The following is a 17,230-nucleotide window of genomic DNA, read 5'->3' on the forward strand; positions in this document are numbered from 1 at the left end:
AAGAGCCATTTCTGCCTTCACCTGCGGTTGCTTTGCCGTTAGTGGTGGCTAACCTTTTGCTGTGTGTGCCAGAGCATGCTTTCAGCTTTCAGGCCTCAGATTTCTTTTCTCTGAGTTTTGTTTTTACTATCTCAAGTGTTTTCTGATAGCATGGAGGGTGTTTTGCAATTTTACAATCCAGCTGATGTAGCTGAGAGAGAGAGACTGGTAATGGGGCTGCTGTCTCAGTGCAGTTTCTTCTAAGAGAGATCGCGCCCTGCCCGCAGTTTCACCAAGCCTTTGATCTGAACTGGGTTATCTGCCTGTTGATCTCAGCTGAGTAGACCTCATCTGGAGTATGTGCAGGCGCCTAAGTGACCCTTTCTCACAGCCCCAGTTTCAGAGCGGACAGGAAATACTGACATTTGTGTCAGATTCGCTGCTGCATCTATCTCTAATGGTGGCCAACAGAAATGGGACAGATACCAGAAATTAATGAGAGCTCTCTGATGCTCTGCCTAGTCTGCCACACACAGTGGGACACCATCCTGCGTGTCAGCAAAGTCAGTATCCACAGAAGGCCCCAAAAAAGCATGTGCCAGCTGGGGACTGGTAGATCTTGTGCTCGATGGGCAGCAGGGACTTCCGTGCTGGGTTAGGCAGCTGAGGTTTCTGGGCACCACGTGCTGCTGTTGTGGTGCTGCAGGATGCACACGGACCTGGGTGGGTTCTTCCATCTCAACCTTCCCAGCTTTACCTGGGGGAAATGAAAAATGGGAATGCAGCCAGAGCTATCCGGGATGGAGGAGGAGCTCATTTTGATCCGGAGCACCTAGAAGGCTGGGATTTCCAGCCGGCTGCCCAAGCAGTGTGTCAGGAGGCTGCATCCAGAAACTGAAACCCTTCTGTCTTTCACCTGCCTCTGGTAATCACATGCCCACGGGTATCTCATAGCTGTGGCACTGTGAGGAGGGCTGATTTTTGTAATGACAGAGGCTCAGGGCTGGCAGCATGAAAAGTACTCCAGGAGCAGCTGCCAGTCTGCAGGGAGTCCTGCCCAGCTCTGTGCAGATACCGCAGGAAGCTCCCAGATAAGAGAAGTAAGGTCCTTCGTGCATCCCCACCGAGCCCTGGGATCTGGACATGGCCCTGTACCACTACATGCACCAAGAGCGGTCTCTGGTCTTTGAACGTGGGTTTGTGGCCTCCATTGCCCTTTTAGCAAATAATGGAAAAGCAACTTCAAAAGAGAAAGCTTGTTTCAGCTCCCCAGCAAGCCAATGACGGATCTCTCAGCATCCTTCCTGAGCCACTCCGAGTCCCTGGTAAACCTCTCTGTGTAACCTTCAGAGGGAGCAGGCTGCCAGCTGAGAAAATGATGGACAAAAGCACCAGCGGCCTGGCAGTGCGGCCCGGTGGTGTGCTTGTGATCAGCTGCTGAGCAAGTAGTGTTCATCTTAGCACGAAGGCACCAGTGACTAAGCTTGAAATATTCTGAAATTGGTGCTTAAATGACCACGAGGCCATCCTGAAGGCCCCACAGCTGGGTAGATCAGACAGATGTGCCGGGGATGAGCACTACGTAAAAGCACGCGGCCCAAACTTCCTGTCAGGGAAGGGGGCGTGAAATCTTGTAACGATGAGTGAAGACAAAAGGATTGAAATGCCAGAGAATTGTAATTGTCTGGTTTTGTTTCAGATGAGAGATGAGCTAAACTGAGGGTGAAGTGAAAGTGAAATAGTCAGGAGATGGCAGTTGAACACATGTATTAGAGCAAGTGATCCTGAAAGTGGCAAGCCATGTGTTAATATTCCTGGGTTTATCAAAGGACATTGTCCCTGTAGTCATTGTGATGCATATTTGAAGTGATGCATATTTAAACGCAGTAATCATCAATCTGTGGTTCTGTAGATGCCGCTTAAGTTCCTGATACACTTCCTCACAGTGAAATTACGACAGCCCAACTGTGCTGGAGCACGGCCTGCGCCAAGCCCCTGCAGGCCCGCGGTCAGAGGTGTCACTGTTGAGGGGGACATGTTTCGTGTCAGGCACGGTCCCACGCACGTTCACGTTGCCGGAGGAGCCTGGGGACATCGGCCATTGCCACGCGGTGCTCACTTTTTTGGCAAATTTCCTTTTGGGTTTCTGCCAGGGGCTTAAAGAAAAGACAGTTGTGGAGAAGAGCTAAAAATAAGTCAGAATGTTCACCTGGTCCCTAAAGAAAGTGATTAAATCATCCTTCCCTTCTTTCCTTAAAGTGTTCTTGGTGTTAGCACTTCTTCTTCATCGGCCCACGTAAAACCAACAGCCAAGTTAAAAATCCTTTATAAAAGGGTTTATTCCTTTGCTGAATTAGCTTACAGCAGGAGCCAGCGCACCGGCTGTGGTGGCTTCCCTGAAGGTCTGTTGCCATCAGTCTGCACCTGCTAATGTCACGGGGTTAAAAATATACCGGGTGCAGAAAGCCCGGTAAAGGCTTTTTTGTCACCGTGGAGGAATGGCAAGGTGGCAGCGATCCCAGCGTCACCCCACTGCTGGGACGGGCACTGCTCCTGCACCAGCCAGGGCCGATGTCCAAAGAAATGTCCACATTGTGTGGCCCCGTGCATGTTTTTTCCTCACCACTGCCAGCTTGGCTTTAAGGAGACATTGCATACAGGTAGAAAGGCACTTGGGGAAATCAGCAGAGCCCACGTTACCATGTGCTCTGAAACCAAAGTGAAGCATTTCTCTTTTCTAAACCGAGCACTGCGGTTTAGCGGGGCTGCATTTCAGACATCTCTCACCTCCGGGTAACACAGTGGTCTCCAGCAGAGATTAGTAGGAAACGATGATGAGTGTGCCGGAGTGGTATGTTTAGGGCCCCTGTGGCATCCAGTGGACGCCCCGCTGGGCTCAGTGCAAAGCTTTTGGGCTGCGCTGGAGCCTCCCATGTCCTGCGTAGCACTGCGAGTTGTTTCCCAGCCTGAGAGTGCCCTCTGGCGTAGCCAGCAAACAGCAAAGAGTTTAGTTTACTGAAGTGGCTTCTCTTGGCATCCTCCTCTTCTTAATCCTTTGCAGACAGTGTGATTATTCGTTAAAGGCTGCCAAACAGGGGTGTGCCAGAAAGCACCGAGAGGTGAGCTCCAGACCTGGTGTCTTCCGCATTTATAGACCAAGAATCAAATTACAGTATTTTTAATGATTTTTGCCACGTGCAGCATATCAAGTGGGACCTGTCTGGGCCCCGGTGGCTCAGCTCCTTCTGCAGGTGCCTGGCAAGTCCCTGTCACCAGCCCTGCCCCAGGTCCTGCCTCCGGGCATGCACCTGGGGGCCCTTCGCCGAGCAGAACAAGTGGAGCTGCTCCAGCGTTCTTCTGCATGTCTGTGTGTCAAACCCCTGCCCCAACAGGGGAAGGGGGCTGCAAAGAGGTAGAAGCAGCTTTTTACAAAGAAGCAAAGCCTAGCCTTTTTCCTCCAGGTCCCCCTTTAGGAGAGCAGCAGCATGAGCGGGTGTTGCCATAGTTATGTGGAACCAAATACAGACTGAATGCGAGGCATAAACACTAAAGCTGTAGTAAATACAAATCTTACCCATATGTGGAGTCCTTTCTTGGAAAACTTCATCATCTTGTCTCCATGAGGACATTTGGTTTAAAAAAAGTGCTTTTCTTACATACAGTTGAACGTTCAGACTTTAGTTGGCAGCTGCAGTAATGAACGTGCCGGTGGGGAGCAGAGAGAAGCGTGTCCGTGTTGTGAACCTCCCTCCTCCTGCCTGGAGCTTGGGACTGCTGTCAGTATCCAGCGACCAGCACTCGCCAGCGGCTGCCAGTGAAGGGAAAAGCGGGGTCATTGGGGCTGGAGGCCAGCAGGACCTGTGCTGGAGGCGGATGCTCTTCTCCAGCTCGTGGCTGCCCTGCTCTGATGCCTTTGCTGCCGATCATTTCCCTGTTACTGCTGTTCAGCACTTGTTTTTTGTTCACATTTTCTCCCTGCTTTCTGCTGACCTTTCTCTTCTCCCTGTGTTATTTTTTTTTCCTTAGGTCGAAAGCTGAGAGGAAAAGCCTTCTATTTTGTCAATGGAAAGGTGTTCTGTGAAGAAGATTTCCTGGTAAGCGCACAGCTGACCCTTGTGCTCCCACAGAGCTGTCGCATCTCAGCCTCCATGGGAGACGCACAGCTTTCTCCCTGGCAGCTTTGCCTGCATTTCACACAGCTCTAGTGGCCACAGTTTCAGGGTTCAGAACCCACAGTCAAAGCCGTAGCCTCTTGTGATGGCTCCTTCAAAGTGTGTCTCTGTTGCCGTTTCTGGAGACAGGAGGCAGGTGAATGGCTACAGAAGAGTGAACGAGGGAATTTTCTTTTCCAGTGAGCTGTTTCTGCTTGGGCATCTTAATGGCTATCTTTACCCTCTGGGGGTTTTGTCTGAATGTATCTGAGCATGAAGCAACTCCACAGTCCTCTCCTTCACTGGTAGAGATAAGCATCACTACCCTGATGCTACAAAAAATGCAAAAAGCTGTAAGCCCCCCAAGCCCTCATAGATTAAGCCTTCACTGAGACTTGAAAAAGTCATATTTGCCTACTTACTGGAGAAGATTAGTGATTTCTGTCAAAGAGAAACAGATTAGTCTTCTTTGCTCTCACCAGGATATTCTACACAGGCTGAAAATGGAAACATTGGTCAAATGCATCTGAAGTGTTCCATGTTTCCACCATTTGCATTTCCACCATTTAGACAGGATTGAAACCTTAGTTAGATGATGTGTTGTGCCCCTGAGGTGTGTGTTGCGTGCCTGACAGTCAGTTCCTTGCCATTAGATCATAGCAACAGCAGAAAAAAAAAAAAAAAAAAAAAAAAAAGATGTTCAGGGCAAAACACGATTGCAAGCAAGAGCTGGGACAACACCACTGACCTCAGACAATCTTCGATAGGCGTAGAACAGTGTAAACAAAGGTAGGATTTGGCAGCTGTTGTGATATGAATATGTGATAAACATAAGTAAGTTCCTGGATTGTAGACTCACGTGGTCAAATAAGGAAGTAAGCCATATGAATAAGTGCCTTATTTGCATCTTCATTATGGTATTTACTCATATACTAAATTAACTTTAAATTTAGGACTTGAAAGTTACAGGAACTTGTACTTCTTCTGAACACCAAATGTCTCATGTCTATAGAATATTCCCCATGACCCCATCCACAGTTTCAAATACTAAAAAAAAAATACTAAATAAAATACTAAAATAAAATACTAAATAAAATACTAAAAAAAAAAAAACAAAAAAAAAAAAAACACAACAGTGGAGGGTTTAGTTTGTGTAAGGAGTACAGAAAGTGGCCAAGCAAATAACGCCAAAAGCTTAATAGCGCCAAATAACGCTGTTGCTTATGCTCTACTAGCCTTGTGAAATGTTAAGCCAATTCTTTTTTGTCCTTGCAGTATTCTGGTTTCCAGCAGTCAGCTGACAGGTGTTTCATTTGTGGCCATTTGATAATGGACATGGTAAGTGATAATTGCTTTAGGAAAAAAAAATCCCACGGCGTTTTAGAAGAATGCATCAAAAGCAAAACATTTTCATATCTGGTACTGTTGTTATCATCTGCTAGTCTGCCTAGTGTGAGATTGGTAGCAGAAAGAAAATCCACTAAGCCTTTTGTTGTTTTTTTTTGCAAGGATATGAAGCTGGCACCCTGCTGTGTGTGGTACAGAGACTTGGCTCATCCTGTTTTCAGTGCAAGTTGAAAAGTAGAGCCTTCAGCTCTTTCATCCCTTTTTGGGCTTCCCTGGACAGTGTTTGTGTAATCCTGTGCAAAAGGGCGGTGGCTCTGCAGTGTTCCCTTGCTGTGGGGCGCCGAGCCTGTTTTTCCTAGAGTCAAGCTGTGGGTTCCCATGTACCGTGAGGATGAAGCTGCTGCCTTGTCGCAGCTTTGTGTGTGTGCTGGAAGGCACACAACTGACATTACTGGGGAGTCGGTTTGACACAGAGTGTGTGAACCGGTTCAGATCCATCCAGGTCCTTGAAAAACGTTCAGCAGATGTGTGGACATCCTGCTGAAGCAGGAATTTCTCCTTAGCTTACAACATGTTACCATCCGTTCAGGATTTGCACAGAGGGGATGATGTCTCAAGGGGTCAGCTGGCCTTCAGCCAGCACCAGGCACTATTTGGTTGTGGGTGATCTGGAGGGAGAAAAATTCATGATCATGGTGCTGGTGGTGTAAAACTATGGCCGTGGCAAAGAAATGAGGACTTTCTAGGTGATTAGTTCACAGCTCTCCTCCCAAGGTTTTCTAATGCTTGTCGTTAATTATCTTTGCTTGCCCACTTACACTGGAAAGCATTAAAATCGGAAAAGTTGTTTTGTATAGAAGGTGAATTTCAGCTGTTGAGTTCAACACAGTTTCCATAATCTATGTTAAGTAGAAGGCCAGACTAGTGAGAACAAAGATCCTAGAAATCTAAAGTGTTATTAAAACCTAGCAATAGTAATTGTTTCAGCCTCTCATGGAGAACATAAAGAAATATTTCCTTTTGTTGGTCTGGTATGTATTGCTTTGTGATTATGCTAAGTATTCGCCACCTTTTGGCTTCAGAAATTATTTTCTTCCCTTTAAGTCCTGTTGCTTTTATCCTTTGTGATGCTAAATATCGTGAATGAGATTCCATAAATTATTTTCTTACCCACGCTAATAATTCAGCTCCATGAACCAGGCGATCTGTATCAATTCCAGCTGCCCTTTCTATTCCTGTTAACTCATTTTTTAGAAGAGGTGCCTGAAAAATGACACAGTACTGCTGATGAGCATGCAGCGTTGTCTGATGCAAAGCTGTGAGTGTATTATTTTCACCTTTATTGCCTGTTCACACGCTTTTTTCTTGTCTCTTGGTTTATTGCAGATCCTGCAGGCTCTGGGGAAATCATATCATCCAGGTTGCTTCCGATGCGTGGTCTGCAATGAGTGTCTGGATGGTGTGCCATTTACTGTAGACACTGAAAACAAAATCTACTGTGTCAGAGATTACCACAAGTAAGGACAAAATATACAGCAGATGTAATCCCATCAACAAGCATTTAATTTATTTTTTCAGATAATTAGGATTAGTAAAACAGATACAGGATTAGAAGCTAGAAGTTTGAGGGTGGGGCTAGACCCTAGAAGTTCTTGATGTCTCTCTTCTTGCCCTGCCACCGAATTCCCATGTAACTTTGAGGAAGTCACTTAACCTCTGGGCTTCAGCTGCCCTTTCTGCAAAGCAGAGAGAGTGTTTAGTGGTCTCAAAGGGTAAGTGTGAAATAGTGCTCATGAAGTGTTCAGTGATGAAAGGAATCAGTCTGCTCCAAAGGAAGACTGAGAAATCAATGTGAGTTGCTTTTGCGTAGCTGCAGGGCTGAGTTTGACTTTCAAAGAACGCTTTTAGGCATCACCACTGAACATGCAAAGGAAAACTTTTTATCCAGCTTTAAATTAAACTGGTAAGTCCACTTAAAAATCACTTGTCACTTGGACAGTAAAACAGAAGAGCTGCACTCCTAGCTGGTAGTTACGACATTAGAGCAGCATACGTTTTGAGTGCCTGTTTGGCTAACTTCTGCTCCATGCTCCTGTTTTCTGAGCAGACAGACAGTAACTGTTGCTCGAGCAGTCCCTGGAATCGTTCTGTATTGTGCTAAGATTAGAATCACCTTCATGTGTCACCGTCATTCTGAAATGACACACATTTCCCTGCAATTTCATTTATTTATTGTACTATGTTGTGTTGTAGGCCCTTGATGAACCTTCTCCTTTGTGTTGAACTGTCTTTTGGTGTTTTCTCTGAGATTTCCTGCCCCAGTGCAAGGCAGACAGTTCTTTTAATTTGTTTTTCTGGGGCCAGTCCTGCTCAGTTTCTCTTCATTCTCTCTTTCAAATCTCTTAATAATGGCCAAGAATTTTACAGTGTTTTTATTTTTATTTTTTGCCTGACTGAGCAATGTGTGCCAAGCAGTACTTACAATCCATCCTAAAATTAATTTATGATCTTGGGATGTAAAACATTCCTGTGGATAAATTGTTTACAGCTGTAGCTTTTTGTCTTATCACCAAGAACAAGCAGGTCTCACTTTTTATGTTGATGTATAACTTGCCTTCAATTTCTTGTTTCTTCTGCAGAGTTTTAGCTCCAAAGTGTGCAGCATGTGGACTTCCCATTCTGCCCTCTGAGGTGAGAGCTTTTTATTTCTTATCCCCTCTGGGGAAGGAGTGTCTCGGGTCTTGCTCTTTTTCACACTTGAGCCCATGTCAAAATGAGTGTCCTTGTGGATGGGGAGAGACAATTGCTTCCTCCAGAGCACAGCCTTTTGACCTAAGCTCGTACACTGCCCTTGAAATGTGACCCTTCCTTTGCTTGATAACGCAGCTTATTCCCTCTGGGCCAGGCTGCTTTATTCATCTCCTGCCGAGATTATACTGCCATTAGTGTCATTCAGGGATACCTTTCCTTCACATAAACACTGGTAGTGCTTGTGTGCTTGCTTTTATGTGACCCCTGTGAGACTAACTCATTTTAATATTTTGAGGAGATGGGTCTCCTCAAAAAACAAGTTAAAGTTCTGAGAAATGTGATATTGAAACTACCAAATCATCAATGTGTGTTGTGGGATAGCTCTGACTGGTAAACAGATAGAATTCTACATTTGTGATGTTACATTTTAGAGAATATTGGCAGTGAACCGATGATGAAGCTTTAGTGTAAAAATAACTGTAGGTGGCAGGATTTATTTGTGGTTTCCAACCAGCAGCCAAAATGCATTTGTCCAACATTTATATTGTTGCAGGAAGAGATCCACAGAGTGCATTTGTCTGATCCTCCTGTAATCCTCTGTAATTTCTCATTTGCTTGAATGCTTACAGGGGTCTGATGAAACCATTCGAGTTGTGTCCATGGACAAGGATTACCACGTGGAATGTTACCACTGTGAGGTAGGTCAGCAGCTTTCTAGGGGAATGGGTGCTTAATAGTGTTCATAATTATTATTTTTTAAATGGAAGCAAATCTCCTCCCTTCCAGTGACAGTATATGAGCAATTCAAACCTTGCTTTCTGTAATCCTTAATATCAATGGCTAAGAAATTTCCAGTTTGAGGACCAAAGTCCCAATTGTGATTGAATTTGCTATCTATAAAGTTATGGGCGAGAAACTAATTGGCACTTTTAAACTTTGCAGTTTACTTGTTAATGGAGGAAATGTGTTGAATTAGTAAGATTCTATTGCTGCTTTTCAGAAGCCTTGAGTGCCAGATCCCATTAGTGTATCTGATTTCCAAGTCAGATTGTTCAAAAATGCCGAGGTGATGACTGATCCTGTCTGGTGTAAGTTACCTTCACTTACAAAAGAAAGGAATGTGTGGTCAGGGGTGAGGAGAGGATATGGCTGCCCAAAAAATCCCTAGAGATGTAAGCTGTTACACATTCATGCAGGGCTTTCCGGAGAGCCTTCATACTTACGTAATGTGAATTAAATACGTAGATGTCGTCTATCGTTGTGTTTGTAATGCAGTGGAAAGAAGCCCTGCCTCTGCAGGCCTGTCAGTCTCACGTCAGTGCCTGGTAAAATCATGGAGAAGATGGTTCTCAAACTTATTGAGGCTCACCTGGGGGACAAAGCAGTCATTGGTCCCAGCCAGCATGGGTTTGTGAAGGGCAGGTCCTGCCTAACTAACCTGATTTCCTTTTATGATAAGATCACCCGTATGATGGACCAAGGGAAACCAGCTGATGTGATTTTTTTGGACTTCAGCAAGGCTTTTGACACGGTTTCCCATAGGATCCTACTGGACAAAATGTCCACCATACAGCTAAATAAAAACATCATACGATGGGTGAGCAATTGGCTAACGGGCAGGGCCCAAAGGGTTATGGTAAATGGGGCTGCGTCAGGCTGGCGGGCGGTCACCAGTGGGGTCCCTCAAGGCTCCATTTTAGGGCCGGTACTTTTCAATATTTTTATAAACGATCTGGATGTAGGAATAGAAGGTATTTTGAGCAAGTTTGCTGATGACACCAAACTTGGAGGAGTTGTTGACTCGATTGAGGGTGGAAAGGCCTTGCAGAGGGATCTGGATAGGTTAGAGAGCTGGGCGATCACCAACCGCATGAAGTTCAATAAGAGCAAGTGCCGGGTCCTGCACCTGGGACGGGGAAACCCTGGCTGCACGTACAGACTGGGCGATGTGACGCTAGAGAGCAGCCTAGAAGAGAGGGATCTGGGGGTCGTGGTTGACAGCAAGTTGAATATGAGCCAGCAGTGTGCCCTGGCGGCCAGGAGGGCCAACCGTGTCCTGGGGTGCATCAAGCACGGCATCGCTAGTAGGTCAAGGGAGGTGATTGTCCCGCTCTACTCTGCGCTGGTGCGGCCTCACCTCGAGTACTGTGTGCAGTTCTGGGCACCACAGTATAAAAAGGACATGAAACTGTTGGAGAGTGTCCAGAGGAGGGCTACAAAGATGGTGAAAGGCCTGGAGGGGAAGACGTACGAGGAACGGCTGAGGTCACTGGGCCTGTTCAGCCTGGAGAAGAGGAGGCTGAGGGGAGACCTCATCACAGTCTACAACTTCCTCGTAAGGGGGTGTCAAGAGGCAGGAGACCTTTTCTCCATTAACACCAGTGACAGGACCCGCGGGAACGGGGTTAAGCTGAGGCAGGGGAAATTTAGGCTCGACATCAGGAGGGGGTTCTTCACAGAGAGGGTGGTTGCACACTGGAACAGGCTCCCCAGGGAAGTGGTCACTGCACCGAGCCTGTCTGAATTTAAGAAGAGATTGGACTGTGCACTTAGTCACATGGTCTGAACTTTTGGGTAGACCTGTGCGGTATCAAGAGTTGGACTTGATGATCCTTAAGGGTCCCTTCCAACTCAGGATATTCTATGATTCTATGATTCTATGATTCTGCAGGTCAGTTTTGCATTAGTACGACAGCAATTAATCTAATGCAAAGTGGTGAATCCTACCTGAGAGGAAACATGAGCACATTTAAAATATGTGGGGACTCACCTCGCCATGAGATAAAGCTTATGCAGTAAAACTACTTAAGACAAACTTGTGCAAGGCTGCCCAGATGCTTTCCTGCTCATGACAAATATTAAACATATTAGGAAGGAGCTGCCAGCGAGGTATCTTCTGTCCTCGTCACAACATCATCCTCCTGCAAGCCAGACCCCAGTTGACACTAGGAGATTAACACACGCTCTAATTAAATGTGTATGACCTCTCTTTGCAGGACTGTGGGATGGAGTTGAACGACGAAGATGGGCATCGCTGTTACCCTCTAGATGAACATTTGCTTTGTCACTCCTGTCACCTGAAACACATAGAGAATGGCACAACCCCAGCAGCTGTGTACCAGCATCACTACTAGCCAGCGTGGCTGGTATCTGGAAGCCCGTACAGATGGCTTGTTACGTGATCTCCCTCTCCCCACCCTCAGTTGATTTCCTGTGCATGTTTTTCTCCAATCGGCAGTTTTCCTGTAAAAGGATATGAGAGATTTTTGCTGGATTCTCAGAGCCTGTATGCGTGTGAGTTCCAGCTGTATCAAACTATGTCTACTTGACCAAGAATGTGGCATGTTATCTAAGCTGACCGGTCTACTCTTACGTGCCTTTTTCTGCTATCTGGAGATTCCTTTTGGCTCGTTTTGGAAGGCTCTTCAGAGAAAGCACAACTTGCTGTCATGCCTATGAACTCAGATCATGCCGTGCACAATTAAAAAGCCAGAGGCTGGCTTGCCTGCCTCCAGGGAACGTTCCTTCGAAGTGTTTCCTGACAAGGACGTTTCATCAGATTCCCTGAAGGACATCAAATTATTACTACCAGTTTTTAGACACTCTCTCTCTTAGTAATTCTTTAGGAAAAGGAAAGAATGGAGTCTGCACAAAATGGCGCGCTCAGACCTTCCAGTTAATTCCCTGAACTCTGGTATCAAGTCTGGCTGTAAAACAACCCAGGCATGCTGGCTAGCAGCTGGAGATCGACATCCCATTTCAAACAGAACAAGAAGCTGGAACAAACTGGACTAAAATACCATGGTGACTTTGGACCTGAGCTGCTGCTTGCGTGTTGCTGCAATACACAGGGGCCAGTCTGCTGTGTCAGAGTCTGAATAGCAGATTATGTTTGGAAAGTTTGGGATGCTGGAAGTGTAGACACCAGGGAAATCCATTCTCATTCTTGCTTACAGAGCTCACTGTGGAAAAAAGTTCTCCGTATACAAATATTTGCCTGAGGTTTTCACAGTTTGTCCCCACAGCTCAGCCCCAGCCTGGCCACTCCCTTCTGTAGTGTTTACCCAGCACAAAGCCATTTCATAATGGTGCTTATTTAGAGTTCTGGGAACAAACTCAAGATTGTTATGCAGGCTTTGTTATACAGGGATTTAGACCCCAGCTCCTCAACCTGTACTCAAATTTGTCCAGCCACTGGTATAAACAGATTTGCTCACATGAATCATATCGGCTTATCTGAGCAAGGGGCTGGACAGTTGGGCCCTTATTTTCTGTTCTGTTGAGAAAGCAGAAAGGCAGATTGTTTCTCTTTGTGAATCCCCGTGCTTCATAGTCAAAGAAGTCTGCTCCCCCAGTATGTGTTGCCTATGTGACAGGTGTACCTGCAGTGCATGTTCTGTAGGTACGAGTGCTGTGCAGCCCCTCACGTACAGGTACAAAGCTTTTGTTTAAGAAAAAGCTTTTCATTTAAAGTCTCAGATGCAATTGGGAGCCTCAGCTACCCTTGCCAACAAATACTATGTAGAAAACTAGTTAAATCCTCTTGTGTGCATGCTAGAAATGTAAATTCATTTCTGATTGATAGAGGACTGGATCACATTGGTGAAGGTCTCTTTAGTGAGCTACAGTAAATTAGCTGAGCAATGGCACTGAGACTCCAGAAATGAGCCCATCCTGAGAACCCGCAGTGGTTCAACCATACACCTTTTCCCGTAGCACAAATGTAGCTAGACGGATGCTTGAACTTCACACCGTGTCGTCAGACTGTGTCACGTACTCAGCTGGAGCAGTACCTCTAGTTCTCAGAGCAGTACCTCTGATTCTGAAAGCAGTCCTTCAGGCCAGAAGGCCTGACTTACCTTGTTTTCAGTGTCAAATGCTAAAATCTTTCTTCAGCTCAGCACCACTACCGCAGGACAAAGAGGGCTGCCGTCGTGGGCCCTTTCGACCCAAGAAGCAGCAGCTTGCCTTTTCCTTGCCCATCTTGCAGCCCCTCAGGGGGTGACCGAAAGCCCATGGGGACTGTCCCATCGCAGTATGCAGAGAAGAGGAGGTAGAATTAACCCCAAATGCATGAGCTCCCTACAGCCTTAAATTGGGGCTCCAGATGCTGGATAGCAAAGGGATGGGGGCTGACACAAACTATTATAACCAGTGCCGTATCTAGGCAGCGTGAGTCGGGTGCAGTAAAACACACAAGGGCAGGCTCCCCGGTGCCCCCATCCCAGCAGGCGATGTCCGTGGGTACGTATTGCTTGTCGCCTGCATCATGGCTTGGCCCAGGAGCAGTCGAAGGATGTGACGGTGATCTTGGGACTGCCTAAAGGTGTTGGGATGGGAAGTAATGCCAGCTGAATGTTCCTGGTGAATAATTCAGATAGTCCTTGGCAGGCGGTTCCCCTCACTGAGCTTGCTTTGGCAGCAAAGGCAGTATGATATCGAAGGGGCTTCTGGAAGTGAGCTGGAAACACCAGTCTCGATGTGCTGCACCGTCTCCGAGAGACCAGCGACTGCGTGGCTAACGCTCTTCGGTTTTGGAGCATCTGCTGATGCACATTTTCTGGCGTTCCTTTTGAGAAGATCTGAAAACACTAGCAGGACTGATTCTTTTCTTTTTAAGCAGCGGTTTAAACTGCTGTTTCACTCTTGCAGCCTTCCCCACACCCCAAAATAAGCAGGAAAGAAGGGGAGGGGGAGATAAGAACATTTTCCTTTGTGGAAAGCCTCAACCAGCCAGTTTGCTCTGAGCTATCTTGCAGGAGCCTCCTTTGAAGCAGTGGAAAGTTCGGCCTCTGCTTTCACACGGTGTCTTGTTACTCCTGTCAGCCACCCTGTGCTCCTCAGCACTGGGGAAACGAAGGCTGTCCTATTTTCAGTTTTGAGGTCCTGTATAAATTATTAAGTGTGAATGCTCTCCTTTTGTGTATTTACCAAGAGCTGGAAATGACAATGTGAAGTTGTTGAAAATCGAGTGTCTGAGTTGATGGTTTTGAAGCTAAAGCATATACTGCATTGCCTTGCTCACCTATGTGTTTTAATGTGCACCACCCCTATCTTTGGGAATCTGAATTAATTTAAGCTCTGTGTTACTCCTGCCTCCTCTCCGAAGCCGTGGCTGTCAGAGTTGATGTCATGTCCCCCACTTGTCCCTGTCCCTGCAGCCTGCCTGGAAGCGGCTCTGTGGGGGAGGAAGGGAGGAGACGCACCTGCACAGCCAGGATTTTCCTCCTCACCCCCAGGCATCTTTGCATCTGCAGGTCCTCACCTTCTGGCTGCTCCCCCCTGAGATAAAAAATGTGCAGGTAGCTCTCCGGTGAACGTGCAAGGCGCTGAGCGCCAACTCCCACTTCCCAGCTCGGTGAAGCGTTGAGCCAGGACAGGCCCTTTTCATCTGCAGCTTCAGAGACTTCGCTGGGCCTGCTGCCATGGTCATTTTGGCAAGAAAATAAGATTAAGGCATAATTGGGCAATTCAGAACAGTCCCAGTTTAAAGCTGCTTCTACAGAAGAATTTCAGAAAACACGTGTTAAATTCTGCCTGTCACCTGGCTTGTTCACATGGGATTTTGCTATTCACACACACCTTGCCTTTTATTTACCAAGATACTGACATGTGCTGTCTGCTGTGAAAAGTTAGTTTAGTCCTTAATTCCTACCCCAGCTTGTTCTTCTGACTTGTTTTAGAGTAAGGGTTGCTTAGAAGCCCCTGTGTGCTGGTAATGAGTAGCTCACATGCAAATGGTTATGTAAATGAATCCCCTAAAGCTTGCTTTCGGGAGCCAGTGTTTAATAGATTCTCATTCAGATCGTGCTGTTAAGTTTCTATTGTTTAGAATGCAGAAGTTCGTTTAAACAGAGATTTTTGCATAAAGCCAGAAGAAAAAAAAAACAGCTGTAGAAGCAGCAGATATTTTTGTGTATTTTCAATTGCAAGAAGCGTCCTGGCCAAGGTGATTTCACAAACGCGCCCTGACATTGAGCACAGGGAGGAGCGCTTCCCCTGGCACGGGTGAAGGGCATTTGATGAGCCAGAGGGCTGTGGCTCTTCAGCTTCCAACTTCCACTTGGGGGCTTTTAAGACTGGGAAAACCTTTTTCGGGGTTTAAATGATTTAGTTGGGGGTGGGGAAATATATCTTATTTTCTACAAACGGAATAGTTCCTGGGCCTGGAAATGGCGCAGTCTCATCGGCAATGAGGTGTGTTATGGCAGAGGTGAGGTGAAGCCGGGCTGGTACAGGGCTGCTGAGCCGTTCCAAGAAAAGAAGTCTCTTTGGCCCTCAGGAGAGGAGAGTAAATACCTCCCTGTGCTTTTTCCTTGTGCTGATTATTAGCACTGGACAAATATCCCTCGGTTTCAGCATTGGGTCTGCCGATACCTCCGCCTCTCCTTGCCACAAGCTCACAGCCCTGGGGGGAATTGTAGGCTCTTTCTTCCTAAAGCATTTACTCCCTGTTTTGCACTTCTGAATTTCCCTGGAAATATTGCCACTTTGTTTTTCAGCAACAGCAAAACCAGGTCCTTGCTTAAAAGAGAGTGACACACAGCCCCCATCCTTTAGGCAGACCCTGCCTGCATTAAACTTCAGGTGCACAGGCAGTCCCAGTAAAACCAGTAAGGAGATAAATATGTGTGGATAAGTGTGTGTTGGATCAAGGTCAGAGTGATTTTAATACACATGAGACATACCTGGGGATGCCTTTAAATGACCACTGAAATGGACTGCTTTTTTGATCCATAAAGAACAACAAAATGTGCTAAAGCAGTGGGGTGCATGGGGAAAGAAGGACGTGATGGAAAGCACCCAGGAGGGCAGGCAACTGCCAAGGACGTGGAGGAGCATGGAGCTGGGGAGGGTATGGCCCAACACCCCCATCTCCTGAGGCCGGATGGAGAGAGGTCGGGAGGATGTTTTCCCCTCATCACACAGCATTTGTGCGTTCCTGTTTCTTTACATCTCTGCCGCTATAGCTGCACAGCAGCATGAGGTGCGGCTAAGGAAGGCCGTCGGGCTCTTGTCTGCCTGTGGCGAGCGGCGAGACAGAGCCCAGCTCACTGCTCCTTTTCCTAAAGAGCAGGAAACGGAGGATTTTCACAGTAAAAATTCTCATCCTGTTTTCTTCCAGGGTGGCCAGACACCCGTGCAGCAACAAGCACCAAGCAGCCTGCTCAGGCAAGCTGAGGGTTGGGAGAAGGCTGTCCCTGCGTGGACACCAGAGGCGTGGAGCCCCGCGAAGGTGGGTGATGGGGACATCCCACCAGGACACGGGGACACCCCACCGGGATATGGGGACACCCACCAGGACACGGGGACACCCCTCCTGCAGCTTCCAGCCCCACTGGCAGCGACCCATGTCCCCACACAGCAGGAGTGCGGTGCATGGCCTGTGGCTTTCTGTGTCCGGAAAGCAAGCCCAGAGCCCAGCTAGTGGTACTGAGTGGTACTAATTATTTTTTATTATTATTATTTTTTGTGGCTCCTTTAAAGGGCAACTCTGGGAGAGAGTGTTTTATTAGGGTGCCTGCTGGTATACCTAGCTGCAGCCACGTGTGAATACAGCCCTCTTGTCTTCTGTGCCGCTGAATATTTATAAAGGCCAGTAGCAGCAGTGAAGCTACTGGCCTGTTGTGATTCCAGTGATTAAAGACGATACCAAACAGCAGTGATCAGCATGAAGTCTTTCCTAAAATCCCGGTTGCGCCGGTCATCACCCAGAGCAGACGGGGGGAAGCTGCACCGTGAAATGCTGGTTCCCCCCCATCCCTGGCCTGGCAGGGGGAGGCCTCCTCGCTGGGCTCTCCAGCTCCTTTGGAGGCCTTGGCCTTTGCCACAGCCCACAGTGGAGGCCGATGAGTGCCGAGGAGCTGCAGGGGATGCAGTGCTGCCCACTACGGGGCCACATTTTTTCTTCTGGCCGTTGCAGGAGAGTCTGCGGTGAGCCCCCGTGCTTTCCTGAGCCAACCCCAATGGGGGGCTCCAACCCCATGGGGTGAGCTGGAAGG

At 47.3% G+C, this 17,230-nt stretch overlaps 1 protein-coding gene across 2 annotated transcripts in view; it reads left to right on the forward strand.

Moving 5' to 3' along the window:
* The window catches only part of LIMD1 (LIM domain containing 1), a 29,798-nt gene extending 14,663 nt beyond the window's left edge, over window positions 1-15,135 (forward strand). For both annotated transcript variants that reach the window (XM_083824999.1, XM_083824998.1), the window contains 6 exons: window positions 4,006-4,073; window positions 5,406-5,468; window positions 6,864-6,994; window positions 8,117-8,168; window positions 8,858-8,926; window positions 11,225-15,135. In XM_083824999.1, coding sequence (XP_083681125.1) covers window positions 4,006-4,073; window positions 5,406-5,468; window positions 6,864-6,994; window positions 8,117-8,168; window positions 8,858-8,926; window positions 11,225-11,362 — 521 coding nt within the window. In that variant the 3' untranslated portion in view covers window positions 11,363-15,135. The remainder of the gene's footprint in view (window positions 1-4,005; window positions 4,074-5,405; window positions 5,469-6,863; window positions 6,995-8,116; window positions 8,169-8,857; window positions 8,927-11,224) is intronic.
* Window positions 15,136-17,230: the final 2,095 nt, after the last annotated feature.

Source organism: Anser anser, assembly GCF_964211835.1.
Source record: "Anser anser genome assembly, chromosome: 2".
In the NCBI taxonomy this organism is placed as follows: domain Eukaryota; kingdom Metazoa; phylum Chordata; class Aves; order Anseriformes; family Anatidae; genus Anser; species Anser anser.